Raw genomic sequence first — 14,883 nt, forward strand, 5'->3', positions numbered from 1 at the left:
AAGCCAAAAAGTTAAGTTTCCTAGAGACAGCCTAATATTCCAATATTCTGTTTAAGTGTTAAACAGAAAAATGCTGAATTAAATGGTTTTTAAGCCATTTCAGCTTGATAAATGCCATACAGGCTTGACTGTGACCCTTTCTACTGTAACTGTCTTAATTAACTTCTTCCTATGAACATAATCCTCTTTCTGTGTGTCCAGAGCTCCGTATTAGTAATAAGCAAATCACATTACCCTTAGGAACCATTCAAGAGTAAAGCGGTGGGAACTAGAAGCCCACTTAACACAAATCTGCTTACGCCCATCTATCCCAGTGATGTGAATTGTGGAGCCCTTACCTCAGTGCCACCCCAGCTACTATGTACTCCCTCATCACTTTAGAATGTTTAGTAGGGCTTTAGGCTTTTTGTGAAGACCTGACCATAGAACTGAACCAAATGTAAATTGCTTGTGTAGTATGTGCATAAAGGACTTAATTCAACCCCTTGCAAACTCATCACTGTTTTCAAATGTAAGTTTAGACAAGTAAGTTAATACTCATACCTTTAGCCGCTTCACAGGTTTAAAAGTAAATTTAATGAGATGGTTTTAATGAAATAACTTAGTGTCATTTGAAGGAGAATTTGACTTAATTTGACACACAGCCAACTCTAAATTATTTAGCTTACTGTAAGAAAGCTTTAATACATATTATCTCAATCCCAAACAAATTCATAGAGATTTCAATGAGATCCTAATTCTTAATAACTATTAAATCTTCCCTTTAGAGTCTTAGTTAAAATATAGACTTCAGCATAAGGGAAATACTAAGTAGAGATTATTTTCTGTTTTCTCGACCTGGATTTTAAAAGGTCATCTGGTATTTGTCATATTGTAATAAAAGTGGAGGTGAGGTAATAAGCAAAAGCTCTCACATCACTGGAGCGAACCTCCAAAACACTGATATTTTTTCCTGTCTACTATGGGCTTGTCACAAAGGCACCTTGTAGTCAACATACCCAGTGCTGAATGCTCATCCCATTGGTGGCATCACTTGCCTACCCATCATCCAACATAGAAGATGATTCTCCATGTCCTCCCTCTCTCTCATCCTTTTCAGCCACATTTGTCAGGTCCGCTTCCTCACTGGCTTTTATATCTGTTTATATCTTTCCAATCTTACTGCTGTTCAGGTCCCCATCCCTCATCTAGATTTTGCAGTAGCCTCATAATTGGTCACACTGTCCACACAAATGTTAGCTACTATTGTTATCATTTTCATAGAATAAAGTCCATCTTTTCAAGTACGGAAACTTTCAAGCCTCATAGGCTCTCTTTATTCTGATCATGTGCTTTCTTTGTTCTAAATCTGCTCATACCAATCATCTAGTGAAAATGTCACGGTGGCTCCCAGTTGCTTATGGAAAGGGGCTGATCTTCAAGGAAAGAAAGCACACTTTGTTTATCTTTGAATCCCCGACCCTGAAGCATCTACCACATTAGCTAGCACCTAACAGGTACCCAGTGACTATTTACTGGGTTTAGATTAATGGAATTAGCCAATGTCCTATGATTCCTGTTAATTTTCATAATGTGCCAATGATTTTTTTTTAATCTGAAAAATAGGTTTATTTCATTAGGCCTTGTTAGAAAATTCTCTTCAGCTTTTAAAGTATATAAAACAGAATAGATAGGAGATTGGCATTTGAATATTTTCTATCCTTACTCTTCACATTTTTATTATAGAAATCTCCTTTCAGAATATTTTGTAGCTATACTCACATTCATAAACAGTCTACAACCCGGATAAGCATGTTTATTAGCAGCATCTTATGAACAGAAAGTTGTACTAGGGAGAGATGTGTAATGGAATTTGTGACTTAGGTACAAATGAAAAATAATACAAGAAAGAAACTCGAGTGAGTTGATTATGTACAAATTTATATAAAGAAGAGTATTAATGTTTTTCTCTTCAGTATTTCATCACCATCTAGAATATTATGCTCATTTTAAACTTGAATTTAGTGCATCTAAATATTAGAATGAGTATTTTCCTTTGAATAAGAAAACAAATTTCTCTAAGGTAATTAAAGTACACTATCAATTGCCCAGTATGGTTAGTGTACTAAGATCTGGGTATCCTCCTACAAAACATCTCTCTCTCTCTCTCTGCCCCACCCCCCACCCCAACACACATACACACAAATATACACACACTGAGAGAGGCAACCTTTAGATTTATTGTTAGGTGCATTTTCATGAGAACATGGTTTCTTTTTCAGCAGTTAATCCATTCATCTGATTGGTCTGCACTCGAAGGTGCATTCTCCTTGTGAAACTTTAATTGCTTCTAGAACATCTCTGTATTTGCAATCTCACTTTAAGAAGATAGTAACTTCAGGTGAAGAATAAGCAATAGATACAGATTGGTGTTGGTGGCAGTGTGGTTTAGACTTAGATTTTCTTGCTTCGATTCTAATAAAGCTTAGAGAATGAAGGAGTAAAAAACATGTTCAGTTATTTGTCAGGGTAAATACTGGCCTGTGAACACAAAATAATTATGATTGTTAACAGAATTTCATGACAAAGAATATGAGCTTCAATTCAAATCCAAGCACTCCTCCACTTATCATTTGTGTGACCTTGAACAAGTTATTGAACTGAGCCTAAAGAACTTTGCCTTTAAAATAGAAATGATAATAGCATCTTTAGAAGGATTAGATAATGTAATTATAAGGATGACCAACATTGTTTTTAAGCACCTATGAAGTATGGACTATTATTCTCATTTTACCAATGAGAAAGAGAGGCTTTCTCATTGGTTACCCTCACATGCTGGATGAGGTGGAGCTGGGTTTGTACCACCATATAAATTGCTTTATGTGCCACCTGCCATAAGCATTCCAGTGTTAACCTATTATTATTTTTGTTGTACAGAATTCTCCCAATAACTTTTTTGATTTTTTTCTAATTTTCCATTGTGTTTACACCCAAAATTCTCTCAATAACTTTTTTTATTTTTTTCTAATTTTCCATTGTGTTTACACCCCAAAATTTCTGGTTGGAAAGCATTTTCTGTGCATAGAAAATTGTAGATAGAAATGAATTCATTCAATGCCCATTTTATGAGGATTCGTTTACAGTATTCATGAATGTTTGGATCTCCTTATATAATTTTAATAGATGCAAGTCAGTAACTTCATACATGAATTACCCTTGAATAACTTTTACTTATTTTAGCCGAAAGACTGGAAGTTCTATATCTAGAGAAGGATTCGATGATATCTATTGAATTCTGTGTTCATGTTCTTTCCTTCACCTTAGATAAGAATAAAGAAGTACACCATTTCTTTTCTGTTAAAAAAAAAAAAAGTGTTAGAGAAGGAGATGAGAGCTCTTTTACTTTTCCCATTGATCCTCATTAACTATGTGGCGTTCATAGGAGAGGTGGTCCTCCTGGTTAATATGCCTGCAGACAGCCCCGCGGATGAAGGGCAGCATCTGCCTGATGGTAGGACGGCCACTCCCACCAGCACCTTCACCCAGCAGGACATCAATGAAGGCGTCGTGTGGTACAGGCACTTGGGAGTCCCAGCCCAGAGTGACTCCTTCCGCTTTCAGGTACCCTCTGCTTCCTGACTCTTCTGATTTCTAGATGGTCTGATGCAAATCATCACCCTTATTTATAAGCAATTCAGACAGTTTTCTGTGATTGCCTCAAAATAACATTTAAGGGGAAAGAAAAAAATGTAATTAATAGTATTGAGAGATTTTTTAATTTATTAATTCAATTTTATAGATAATCTCTATAAGCAGTCAATCCACTGCAAAGAAGTTCATACTAGATAATGGCTAAAGTGTTTAGGAAAAAATGTTTCCAAAATATTAAAACGTCATATGGAGAAAAAAAAAAATCTTATTTTCTTTTTTAAAATGTTTTTGGAACATTTATCACTGTATAATAAGATCATGGACTTGGCAGCCAAACCCAGGATTCATATCATAGTTGTGCCACGTACTAGCTATAGAACTTTGGGAAAATTACTTGGGCAAAGTTCTTGTGCTTCAGTTTCCTCATCTGTAAAATAGAATTTACAGATGTAAGGATTTAATGAGTTAATACCTATAAAGGATTTAATGAGTTAATATCTATAAAGCATTTAGAATACTACCTATCACTATGTAACGGTTTGTTATTATCGTTTATAAAGATTAGGCAAATACCAGTGCTATAGACTGAATGTATGTATTCCCCCCAAAATCCGTATGTTGAAATCCTACCCTCCCCAGTGTGATGGTATTTGAAGGTGAGGCATTTGGTAGGGGATGAGGATTAGATGAGGTCATGAGGATTGTGCCCTCATGAATGGGATTAATATACTTACAAGAGTCATAAGAGAGCTCGTTACCCCTCTCTGCTCCCTGCCATGGGGACACAATGAGAAGGTGGCTGTCTACAACCCAGAAGAGAGCTCTCGACAGAACCCGACCACGCTGGCACCCTAACCTCTGACTTCCAACCTCCAAAGCTATGAGGAATAAGTTTCTGTTGTTTGTAAGCCACCCAGTCTGCGGTATTTTTGTTATAGTAGCCTGAGCCAACTGAAACAACCAGACCATAAGGAGTTTATCGATAAATAAAAGACCAAGAAATTATATGGGGCACATTCTTTGGCTATTATGAAGTAGCATTAGAAATTAATAATAAAAGGGTAACCAAAAAATTTGAACCATTTGGAATTTTTTAAATAGTCTCCCAAATAATTACTAGTTGTAAAAGGAAATCAAAATGACAAACTATTAAGAAATTTTGATGAAGAGGAAATAAATTATCAAAACTTAAATGATGTGAACAAAAATAATACTCAGAAGAAAATTGATGGTCTTAAGCTTTTATTATTGAGCAGAAAAGCATGAAAATAAATGAACTATTTAACTCAGGAAGCTAGAGATCCACAAGGGAAACCTAAGGAAAACAAAAGGAAGGAATTAATAGAGATAAGTAGAGAATTGCTTAATTATAAAATTATAGAATTGACAAATGAGTACAAAACCTGATTCTTTGGAAAGACCAATAAAATTAGATAAACATCTGTCAAGGACAATTTGGAAATAAATAATAGAACAGAAATACAAGGGAATGAGGAAGTATGAATGAGAAAGAACATTTAAGCATAGATACAGAAAAGAATTTGGGAAAATGTTGTGAAAATATAAAGAAGGACTCATGGTGATCAGTCAAAGCAGTGTCACAGTCCTAAGTCTGAGACTTTGCCTTTGTCTAGGAATCCACAATAGCTCACCTTGTTAAAATTATCATCCATTCTGCCTCTGATGCCTGGTGTGCACATCTTCATTGACTGACTGATTTATAATGTATAAAAAACGTGCTTTTCCAGAGAGCAGGTTAAAATGAGATTATACTGAGCACATTGAATGTCCAGTGAGTGTGCAAACATGTGACCTTTGCCCAAGTTAACTTTTCATTTTCAGCAACCTTCAAAAAATGAGTCAGGAAGGAGGCAAAGACCTCAGTCAAAAGAAGTCACCTCAGCAAACTAGAACCCTCAGATCTGTCTTTGCTTCGTAGGCGTCAGGATGAAGAGCATTATCAATAACAGAGCATTTCCCTGGAAAGATTCTCAATACCTGCTCAAAATGATATTTGATTGCTTTTGCAAGTTGGTTACTAAGTGGGTTAATTATAAAATTGCAAAAGTTACTGATTTATTTTAACAAACTCACTTGAGTTTAAGACATCTAGTTGAACATCATCATTTAGAAAGTGGTTCCCTTTGAAGAATCTTCACACATTTTGTTCAAAATGTGTTTAGAACTCCTACTTGAAATCTCCTTCAAAACCAATGGGATATTCTTCAGACAGCATGTCATCCTTTGAAAATAGAGTTTAAAATATTACCAAATATAGCCAAAGTCTTTCAGAATATGTGTGGCTTGAAGAGTAGTAATCATTTTTGGTTAAAACAGGGAGTAATTATGAAGTAACAAGCTCAGTTTTCTTACATGATTTGTGGACTCCCTCTGAAGGCTTTCCAAAAAGTACATTTTGAATGCGAAAAGCATCTTTATTGCAAGTATGAAACAACTCTCTGAGATTATGTTCTCCTGGATATAAGAGGTTTGGTGTGTTTGTTTAAAGTCTCATTGTTTTATCATATTTTGATTTGAAATGATGCAGACACTGTAACTATGCACTAAAATAAACAGCAATTTTTCCCATTCATTTTAGTGTCCCTAAAGGATTTTAAACTAAAAAAAAAAAATTCTGTTCTCATGATTTTTCTCTCTCTTCCATCCTTTCAAGCAGAAATTACAATACAATGAGTTACATGGATTTAATTTCATTTCAGTGTTCATGTGCCGTCATGAGCCATCAATGCATCCCATCTGTTACTTTGTGTGTAAGACTTGGGATTTATGTAATGCACATGGCACTAAAAAAATAGAGCATGGGATAATGAGGATAACGCATGCACACTAATGTCATTTTCAGCATGGGAAGGAGCCCCAAATTTGGTATGTTTAGGTCACATTGACACAGCCTCAGGGGATGTGGTTTGAAAAAGACCAACATGTTTCCACACCAATATCTTTACTAAGGAAGCTAGAACTGATTCCCTTGCTTGGTAATATTCCCCACATTTCACTACCTGCACAGTGTTCTAGTTCTCTTCTTCAAGAAATAGGAGAATATATTTTCCCCTTTCTCAATCTCCTAAATCTTCCAAATTGGCCAGTAGGAAGATCATGACCCACTAACCTTGTTAAATACTGACCCTTATTGGCTTTGTGACTTTGACATCTTGCTTAATTTTTTTGACCTTCAGTTTCCTCATCTATAAGAAAGGGGATAATATCTACTATGTGGGTATTATATAAGATGACTTATGAGAAGTAGCTAGTACAGTGCTGAGCCCATGAAAGATGTTCAGTGAATCGTAGCTGTTGTGATTGATATTATTTATAGAGACGCTATAAGACGTCTCCTTGAAAACATGTAGCTATTCTGAAACTTGAGCTCCAGGCATCCGATGTGATCAAGATACAGAGAAGACAGTTTTTTGTTTGTTTGTTTGTTTGTTTGTTTTCTGTTCAGACCTTAGAAGACATAAAGAGCTGCTATTCTTACTTTTTTTCTCAGAATTTACAGAATCCTGCTTCCTCTCATGTGGAATTAATGCAACCACACATAGTCACACAGACCTTAACGATTCTTGTAACAAATCTAAGGTAGAATAGACAATGGAGAGAAGGAGAGTGTAAGGCAGCAGCTCAGAAGCACTGACAGAGAGGAGAAAATGCATAGGAAAAGCATCATTTTCCTGAATTTTCGAAGCAGGAAAAAGTTGATTTTGTGACTACCACCCCAACTGTAATGTTTTGAATCTTACCTTGCAATGATGAGGCTGAGATTTGTCATTTATAATCCAGGTATAGATGTCTATGTTGGATGAAGATTAAAGAAATGGAATTAAAATAACATATATAACATGTGTTATGTATGCTCATAATGCAACATTATGTAGCTATTAAAAACTATGTTTTCAAGAATATTTAATTAGATAGCAAAATATCATAGTATCATATTCAGTAAAAATTTAGAATACAGTTGTATATAAAGTTTGATATATATGCATAAGAAAAAGATTCTTCAAGGAAACTATCACCCACTCCAGTCAACAGATCCTATACCAACCATACCGCGGTCCCCTAGATGGGCATCAACAGCCATTGCCCCCTGTCGACAGAGAGCAGGTATAAGGGACCCAATCCTCCACCTTCGTCCCTTCTCATCCTGAAGTAGCTAAAGCAGTCATTGCCCCCAAACTCCAATGATCTGTGTCCCTAATATTTGAGGTAGGAGGAATGTTAGGTAGCTAGTCAGACATGAGTGACAGGGGAACAGAGGAATAGAGGCCCAGCCTAGAGACTGCCCAAAGAACACCCCATTGGTAGTTAGAGAATCCTTCCTGCATCCCCAGAGACAAAGGACAAAAGGGTCAGAATCTTAGCTGGCCTAATCCGGGCTATAGACGCCTTCACTAACCTAGTTTGCCCACAATTTAAACCTCATTGTAATACTACATTTATGGCTGGAAGTTCATGAATCTAATTATAACAGACTGAATTCTGGGTAAGCACATGCGCATATATATAGCAACCAGGTGTCAATCAAAATGACCTCACTCGTCAATCACCTAAGAACACTCATCACAGTCCTAATATAACACAGACCTCTTCCTCCTCTGGCGTTACAGCTATCTATCTTCCCTGGCTGTAACTCCTGGCTTAGCCAGTTTTAGGCTTGACTAGTCTTCTACCTCATAATGTGCCTTTAATAAACAAATATTTCTGATATTCACTGAGTTGAAATTCATTTCTTCATCAGTGATAAAGACCTAGAGGTGTGTGTTACCGGAACTCAGTACTGCAATGGTAATAGGGTTTTTTTTGTTAACAACTACTATTTCCAGGTAATGAAATTCTAGATAATTTTTTATTTCTTATTTATACTTTCCTGCATTTTCAGAATTGCCTAACATGATTATGTATACTTTTTGTAATCAGTAAAAATTAATATTAAAATATGAAGAGCAGAATGAAAATTATAATACAGAAGCAGATAGAATTAAAAAAGAGATGCTTTAAAGGGAGGGAAATAAACACATACAAACATACTCTGCCCAGCAGAGGCTCACCGGTATGACATCTCTTTCCAGGTGTCCAGTGCCACAGACACCCACACCCACCTGGAGAGTCGCACGTTCAACATTGCGATCTTACCAAAGACGCCAGAAGCGCCTCAGCACTCTCTGGGAGCATCCCTCCATATGACTGTGAGTTGGGTAGGAGGCATACTGACGGGATATGATGGAATATCCTGTTTCTGCATCTGGTGAATGCCTGGCCCAGAACACAGATAATACCAGCCCTGTAAACACATTTCTCATTGATTTGAAAAAGTTTCTAGAAAGAAAGGAAAGTTAGATGTAATTCGCTTCGACCTCTCATTCATTGCTGCTGTTCTCTTTACAACATCTCAGTCATAAGGTTTCTCCTGAATAGTTGGAAAGAATTACAGGCTTATGTTTGTTTAATCAGTACTATTTGGGTATAATTATTCGGCCAGTGATAATCCCACCTAGCTGGAGAAACTGTTATTCCATTTTATAGAAACCCCCATTAGAAGTTTTTTTTTCTCTATTATGAAAGTTTCCTGGAGAAGGTGATACATATGCTGAAACCAGAGAGGTAAGTAGCAATTATCCCAATGAAAGTTTTGAGGGCAGGTTGGAAGGAATGGAGAGATGATGGCAAAGGGCACGAACAGACATAAAAACAGCACATGCAAAGACCGAGAGGTGAATATGATTGTTGGGAAAATTGCAAATAGTTCTAGAGAAATTAGGAAAGCAAAAGAGGAGTGGTGAGGATGCAGGGGTCAGTGAGCTCGATCACAGAAGGTCTTGCATGCTGTGTGGCAAGGAATGTGGGTACATGGAAAGGTTTGAAGTGAGGTGACAGCTAAATTAGTTCAGACAATTATTAACTCCACCATAACCCTATATCTAGCTGGCATGTATTACCAGAACCATCTTCTACATAGAGCTACAAGCATATAAGACCTTGTAAATTAATCATTATGGATCCACATTTTAGTTAGCGCCCACATAATTACACTCCAAAGTGTGTATCAGCCTCGAGCGACAACAGAGAAAGCATTTATACTTTTTGAAATTATGGGTCTGGGACATGACAGAGACATAAAAGGGGAAATAGAAAGTTTTTAATGAATAGCTGGTATCGGCATTTCCATTGTAAACCATAATTTAAAGAAATCATAATTCAGCAGCACTATAAAGTCTATAATTCATCATTCTGACTGGGGGAACTTGGATCAGAATTTTTTCTAAACTATAAAGAAAAGTGTGCATGCACATTTCTTGCCAAATGCTAATACAGGGCTATTTTGAGTTTAGAAAGGAAAAATGGGCCAGGAGCTGTGAAGGGGGCACCGTTTCCACTCTGCTGCTCTGGACGCTAGAGGCTTTTCAAGTTTCTTAACCTTTAGGATCTCGGGTTGTATGTTTGCAAATTAGGTCTGTGCTGTGTAACTTAGGATATCACAAAGGTTAGTTTACCATAAAATGTGATTATTCTACTCTTCATCTCTTAAAATATATGTGGTTTGTAGTTATTTTGACATTAATTAGGGCTATTACTGTAGGTCATACTTATAATCTGTGACAAAAACACATTCTCGATCCAGTGATTTGGGCACAGCTAAGTACACAAAAGTTTGCACACATTTGGTAAATACATTATGAATATATGTGCTAAACACATATATGGTTTAAGGGTAGGAGTCTATATCTCCAGTTATTTAGTCATTCAGTCATACACTTTTGAACCCCTAGTTTATTTCAAGTGCTATAGAAGACACTGGAGATTCAATGACCATAAAATATAGTCTCTATTCTTAAGGACCTTAGAGTCTAAAAGGAGAAACAAGCAAATCAATAAGCACTGAAATATAATAATAAATGCCATGACAGAGCCGTGATATAGAGGCAAATGGGAGGGCACCTGGCCCAAGGGGCACGGCAAGGTCATAGAAGGTGAATTGAGGTGGTTGAAGTGGAAATTATCTCTAAAGCAGGGTTTCAAACTTCAGCCTGCATTAGGATCACTGTGTTTGTTAAGTCACAGATTGTTGGAGCTCAGCCTAGAGCTTTCTAATTCAGTTGGTCTGGTATAGGGCTGAGAATTTGAGTTTCTAACAAGTTCCCAGGTAGTGCTATTGCTGCTGCTTTGCTCACCACATTTGAAGAACCACTTATCTAGACTAGAAATAGGGGGCGGGGGTTGGGGAGATTCATTCCCGGCAAAGGAGCAGTAGATGAAAAAAGGAGGAGATTCAGGAGAACAGGACTCATTTGAGAAATGAGAGAGAGTTCAGTTGACTGGAGCATATATCCCTAAGTGAATAAGAAGTGAGACATGAGAGTCAGATCATGGAGGACCTTAAAGATAAGGTGAAGGAGTTTCCATTTTGTCCCAAAAGTCTGTTGGGGCAAATAAGATGTAGAAGACAGGCAGCCTGAATGGATTTTTAATTTAGGAAGGTCATCTGGCTGCAGAGTCGAGAATACCTTGGATGGGGACCAGACAGGGAGCAAGAAGTCCAAGAAACAGACTGTTGCAGTCATCTAGAACAAGAAAGGTTAGTGGCAATAAGAATTAAGAGTTAGTGAGATCTTGAAGAGATACTCGCACACCCATATTCACTGAAATATTATTCACATTAGTCAAAAGGTGGAAGTGACCTAAATGCCCTTCGGTAGATAGACGGATAGTGAAAATGTGTTATATACAACAATGGAATATTATTCAACCTTAGAAAAAGGAAATCCTGTCATATGCTACAATATGGATGAACTTTAAGGACATTGTCCTAAGTGAAATAAACCAGTCACAAAAAGACAGATACTAATGATTCCACTTATATGGGCTATCTAAAGTAACCCAACTCTTACAAAGCGAAAGTAGAATGGTGGTTGCCCCTGTCAGCGTAGCGGTGGAAGTGGGGAGAGGGAAAAGGGGAGTTGTTGTTGTTCAATAGATACAGAGTTTCAGTTTTGCAGGAGGAAAAAATTCTAGCAATCTGTTGCACAACAATGTATATATAGTTAACACTACTGTACTGTGCACTCAAAAGTAGGTAAGATGGAGGAGGGAATCAGAGAAAGATTAAGAGATATTTAGAGATATCCTTGTCAATTGGATGTGAGAAGAGGGTAAAACGCCCCAGTTTGTGAGTATATAGAGATGCCATTCATTGAGATCAGGAATGTATGAAGAATTTAGGGGGTGGGGAGGACTGTTAGGCATGATCAGTTCAGATTGGGATGTGTCTGTAAAGGGTGTGCCTATTAAGGGTGGGTAGAAGATCAGTAGATATTATGGGTGGGAGATAAACCTTTGAGAATCATTAATGGCACGTAGTGGTTAAATCCTCGGGCATAACTGAAATTCCCCAGGAAGACTGAATAGAGTGAAAAGCAGCATAATCAAATACCTGCCTGAATGAAAATTGGTTCTGTGGCCTTTCTGCAATTCTTTTATTCACTTATCTCGACCAGAAATAGGGGAGAATTTATCAAATCTAAGATCCTTTAAATGAAATCTTGTAGTTTGATTTGCAGTGTTCAGAATTATTTGTATATATACATATATAGCATAGATAGTGTAAGATTCTGCCAATAAGTTAATAGATTCACATCAAGTCATAGTTTTCCAAATAATCATCCACTATTGGACTTAGAAATCCTTAAAGGCAAAATCTTTGATTAATTAATCTTGGTATCTTCCTCAGTATCTAGCACAATGCCTTACATAAAGTATTGCTTAGTAAATATTTGTTGACTAAGTGAATATTTTCAGACCTACTTTTACATAGTTAATAACTTCCTAAACTATATCCCCTTCACATTCAAATAACAGATTGATTATATGAACATCCACACACATACACTTTGGATATCATATTTCAAATTCCTCTCTTAAAGGGGAAATTCTATTATCTGTTAATGTCAGCAGCAGAATATTATTTCCTTTTTCCAATGGTCGCAGTCCTCAGGATTGGGTTGCCCAAGGTCACCACCTGAGGAAAGGGTCATGAATAAGCCTTTCTTTCCTGGTTTCATTTGCAGGAAGATCGCTGTAGCAAGGGTTCTCTTAAAACCACTCTTATTGGGGCAGCCGGGACCCAGTTAGAACAGCTGATCTCTTTTGTAACATAAACTCAAGTCTGGGCTTGCTGTATTTGTTTTATGGCTGCGGGCTTCTGTGTCCATGTTTTTTCTTAAGACCTTTTAGAAACTAATAGAATTATTACATGCAATCTCTTTATCCTTAGAATTCCTGCTGTGCTTTATCTGAGCCTTCACACTACTTAGAATTTCCTACATTAGAGCTATTTATGATTTTCCCCTACAAAAAACTAGAATTCTTTGAGGAAAGGTTCCATATCTGATTCATTCTGTATCTCTCATAGCTCTTTGCTTAGTACCTTGTACATATTAGGTCTTACTAAATATTTGCTACATGAATATATGAATTAATTAATTTTGTTGTCCTAACTAAACTGTGAGAAGATGATTTCTTGTAGTACCTCTGTTTCACTTATCTCATTATTCATGGGCATCTGATTTCTCAGGTCCGGCATGGACTTTGCTGCTTTAGTAGAATGACAGTTAACACGTGACATTTGTCTTTTCTTTTAATAGAGGGTGAAATTTTAATGTTATTGATAAATCCTGACCTGGAAGTTAAGTTATGCACACTTTGCTAAGATTTAATGTTTTAAAATGTTTGCAACAACCCCCCCGCCCCTGCCAATTCTTTAGATGACATTGAAATACAATGGAAACTATTCCAATGAATTATTGATGAAGTTGTTATAAAGAGTAATTTTATTATTTTATTTCTTGACTTAATCTTTTAAAAATGATATATTTCATGCACTCAACAAATTTTTATCAAGAAATTCCATGTGCCATGTGTCAGGTGCTTGGGATCCACCCATGAAGAAACAAAAATCTGTGTTTTCATAGAGTTTACATTCTCTGGGGGTGGGGGGGGAATAGTCAATAAATAATAAACAAATAAGTAACACACATATATCATGTTAGTGAGAAGTATGATGAAACAAAAAGTAGATCAGAACCAAGTAAATCTGAAATGTGGGGACAGGGGAGACATACGTTGCAATTTTTTAAAAGGTGGTCAGGGTGGGCTTTTTAAAGGGTGGGCTTTATTAAGACAATGACATTTAAAGAAAGATTTTCAGGAAGTAAGGGAAGTAGTCCTGCAGATACGTGAGGAAAGAGCATGCCAGACCCAGGGAACCATGCGTTTAGAGTATCCAGTTGGGAGCATGCTTAGATGTTCAAAGAACAGCAAGGAAGTCAGTGTGGTTGGAGCAGAGTGAGTGAAAGAGAGAGTAATCGACATGAATTCACAGATGTGCTAAGTGTGTGTTTGGGAGGGTGCAGATCATCAGGCCTCACAGGCCATTGTAGGGACTTAGCTTTTGTTTTCAGTATAATGGAGAGCCATTGCAATGTATTGAGCAGAGGCCTAATGTCCTTTTTAAAGGGATCATGCTGGCTGCTATGCTGAAATAGACTGTAGGGGGCGCAAGAGAGCAGTTGGGAGGCCATCCGGGTAATTCAGGAAAGATTGTGGCTCTCAGAAAGGTGGTGGCAATGGCCATGGAGAGAATCTGTTACATTCTGAATATAATCAGAGGTGATATGAGTATTATGAAAGTTATTATTCTGTAGCCTTCTTTTGTTGATAGATATTTTAATGAAAATGTGTCATCTGTAATGATTTCTATGAAATTTAATCTCTCTTTTTTACTGTTTAATTGATAAATATTGAACTTCCTAAATAGGAAATATTAAAATTGATTATATTTTGATTCATCTCAACCATAATATTGCTTTCTTCAGAGAATCAAGTCCTTACTTTTTCTACCTAGTATCTATTTCTATTAGTAGAGAAATAGTATCCACAAATTCCATAAAAATATCTGTTATCTTGTCTGCAACATATTTTCCTTGCCCATAGCCTTATGTCCATGCTAATTCTCTCTTCTTATCATTTTATTGCTTAGGAACATCTAGATTTTAAAAAAATATCCCATGATACTCTGAGAATTTGCAGTTATCCTTCTGATTTTGAAATTACAAAGGTGACAAACAGTACTGAACAACGCACTGAGCCTGTACTTTTTTGTCCATGTATCCGTGCCTACACGTGTACACATGCATGGGTTGTAGATAGGCATATATTTTTAATTTGTTGTCCTTACTT

At 36.7% G+C, this 14,883-nt stretch overlaps 1 protein-coding gene across 5 annotated transcripts in view; it reads left to right on the forward strand.

Annotated features, from left to right (window-relative positions):
• The window catches only part of FRAS1 (Fraser extracellular matrix complex subunit 1), a 409,779-nt gene that overhangs the window by 284,654 nt on the left and 110,242 nt on the right, over window positions 1-14,883 (forward strand). For all 5 annotated transcript variants that reach the window (XM_039845532.1, XM_039845530.1, XM_039845531.1 and 2 more), the window contains 2 exons: window positions 3,422-3,600; window positions 8,721-8,837. In XM_039845532.1, coding sequence (XP_039701466.1) covers window positions 3,422-3,600; window positions 8,721-8,837 — 296 coding nt within the window. The remainder of the gene's footprint in view (window positions 1-3,421; window positions 3,601-8,720; window positions 8,838-14,883) is intronic.

Source organism: Pteropus medius, unplaced genomic scaffold (assembly GCF_902729225.1).
Source record: "Pteropus medius unplaced genomic scaffold, Ma_sr-lr_union100, whole genome shotgun sequence".
NCBI lineage: Eukaryota > Metazoa > Chordata > Mammalia > Chiroptera > Pteropodidae > Pteropus > Pteropus medius.